This window comes from Lactuca sativa, chromosome 9 (assembly GCF_002870075.4).
Source record: "Lactuca sativa cultivar Salinas chromosome 9, Lsat_Salinas_v11, whole genome shotgun sequence".
NCBI lineage: Eukaryota > Viridiplantae > Streptophyta > Magnoliopsida > Asterales > Asteraceae > Lactuca > Lactuca sativa.
The window spans coordinates 64,361,408-64,363,865 of NC_056631.2; the positions used below are offsets into that span (position 1 = coordinate 64,361,408).

The 2,458-nt window shown below is 34.8% G+C and overlaps 1 protein-coding gene across 1 annotated transcript; it reads left to right on the forward strand.

Moving 5' to 3' along the window:
* The first annotated feature begins 478 nt into the window (after positions 1 to 478).
* On the forward strand, positions 479 to 1,915 carry LOC111917932 (late embryogenesis abundant protein At5g17165). The gene is made up of 2 exons (XM_023913597.3): positions 479 to 696; positions 1,465 to 1,915. Exons 1-2 carry the CDS (start codon positions 596 to 598, stop codon positions 1,724 to 1,726), a joined length of 363 nt encoding a protein of 120 aa, XP_023769365.1. The 5' UTR covers positions 479 to 595; the 3' UTR covers positions 1,727 to 1,915.
* The last annotated feature ends 543 nt before the right edge of the window (positions 1,916 to 2,458 follow it).

Consider the following 2,458-nt stretch of genomic DNA (forward strand, 5'->3'; position numbering starts at 1 on the left):
ATCGAATAGACCATGTTGAAACACATAACAAAAAATAACTGTATACTTTCTATTTTTATTGTAGGTTAAAACACAGTCAAATCAATATTCATCTGGTTATTACTATAACAATATAACAATACTGTAGTTTATAGTTGATAATGAAAGAAAGAAGGTAGTTTTTATTTATACAAAAAGAAAAATCGAATGTTGCTCTAATTATTTTGTTGACTGCTACACTCAATTGTAATTTTATAACTTAAGGTTGTTCGTTGTTTTAATTTGTTTTTAATTTGTATTTTATAATTTTCTTTTGCTAGTTTTATCTAGGCATTTATGACTGGCGTTCAAAAAGAAATAGTATTTGATTAAAATTATAAATAATTTTATGGTACAATTTAGACTAATTACAAAGTAGGGTGCACGGACCAAAAATTAAAAAACTTTATTGCCCTACCCATTATAGAAATATTATATATATAGACTATGGAGCACACAACACACCTACTACCTTTTCCTATTGATTTCTCCGCTTTCTTCTCTCTTCTTCCTCTCTTTTGCATCTACAATCTCTCCTGATCTCTACTCTCTTTCTACATCGGAAAACGTTTATTGTATGGCCGCCAATTCGCAAAGCCGGGGAATCGCGAGTTTGGGGAAGCGATTTGTCAGCCAGATCCGAAGCTCATCTGCTCGTGATTCGTCACTGAATCTCAGGTATTTCATATTTTATAACTTTTTGAGCATTGAAATATCTGTTTAGAGAAGTTAATACAAGTGTAACGAGTTGCGTGTGCTGATCGCAAGTATTCTAGACTAGAACTCAAAATATTCTCACATTAATCGTCAATGTTGGTTATTTGAGACGTAGGTAGATATGTATTCGTTTAATCATTAATGTTATGCATCGCATACACACATATCGGAAAATATATACGCAACAAAAAAAAATCTCTGAAATTAATTCTTCTGGATCGCGTATGTAGATTTTGCTGAATTAAACCTAAACATTTAGTTGAAGGAGATCGATCGAGGATCAGGAAGTAACTGCATATGATCTTCGTCATAATTATTTAATTCCTTGATTGGATTCCAAATTTCGTGGTGAAATAGAGTCCGTGCAAAAGTTAAAGAGTAAACCGTACGCTTTTTTTTAGAAGGATAAAGTGCGAATAAGTTTTACATTCATTTCCATGTCGTTTTGCTAATTTCCATCCATAGTGCCCGGCATTGGATAAGCTCTGGACCACTGAGGTAGTTGAAATTTGGTGACTGATTAGGGCCCGCCACCAACCCGACCCATGTCTCTAGAACTTGGGGTGTAGTCCAAGACAAGATAACGAATCATCATTGCATTCGCATCATCACATAACATATCAAATCATTTTCCATGTTGATGTTGATGTTTATGTTCAAATTTCAAGCTAATTCACATTGGAAACATGTCGTAATCTGAAATTTGGTGGTTGTGTATGGTTTGTACAGGAGAGGAGTGCATGTGTCGGTGTACGACAAGAACATAGACGAGCAGGTGCGTCCAACATTGGTTCCTGAAGAAGCGATAACCCGAAAAGATTCGGAACAGTACTGGGCACCACACCCAAAAACTGGGGTTTTTGGGCCGGTGGATGAGGGAGACTCCGGTGGTGCAGCTGGATCTGAGGCGGCAGGAGTTGATGGTTCGGTGTTGGAGGAGAAGGCCTTCTTCCGTCCATCGGAGAACTTGGACAAGCCTGTTCACCCTTGAGTACTGAGTGATAGTCTAATATGAATATTACTAATCTGTATAAGGACTGGTGGTATGTTGGTTTGTTATATATGTGTGTAGTAAGAATAAAGGGTGGTAGTGGTGATGGTGTAATTCGGTGGTTATGGTAAGTGGGATGTGTAACTAGACATGAGCATGAAATTATGTATGTATGTTTAGTTTTCTATATTTTGTAAAGCTTGTGATGGGTCTTGTAATTGAGGTGTCGGGTCGGGTGGTTTGGGTCAAAATGAGTTATGTAACTTTACTTTTGACATATTTTTATAAAAAAGTAAAAAAATAAAAATAAAATTTTAACATTAGATAATCACTTTTTTACGATATTATATGATTAACATGGATTACTATAATTTAACCAAGAAATATACACAAGTAAAATACTAATAGCAGAATTCAACTACCAAACGCGAAAGTCAAATTAGTTACTTACTACTATTAAACTAAAGTAAAAAAATTTCTATTCTTTATTCTTTATATACAGTGCGGCATATTCAGGATATACTTTCTTTACATCTCTATAGTTCTTACCGAAAACAAGCAAATTCATCCTCTTGTCGCTGAGATTGCCGATTTGCATAGGGATAATGACTTAGGAGGGTAATTAGGTTTTTAGTTTGTCTGTATTATGCTACTAAGGTTTTTTTTTGTGTGTATTAGACCAATATGGTTGTTATTACCGTTTACAAATTCTTACGTTTCGGTAGTACATCT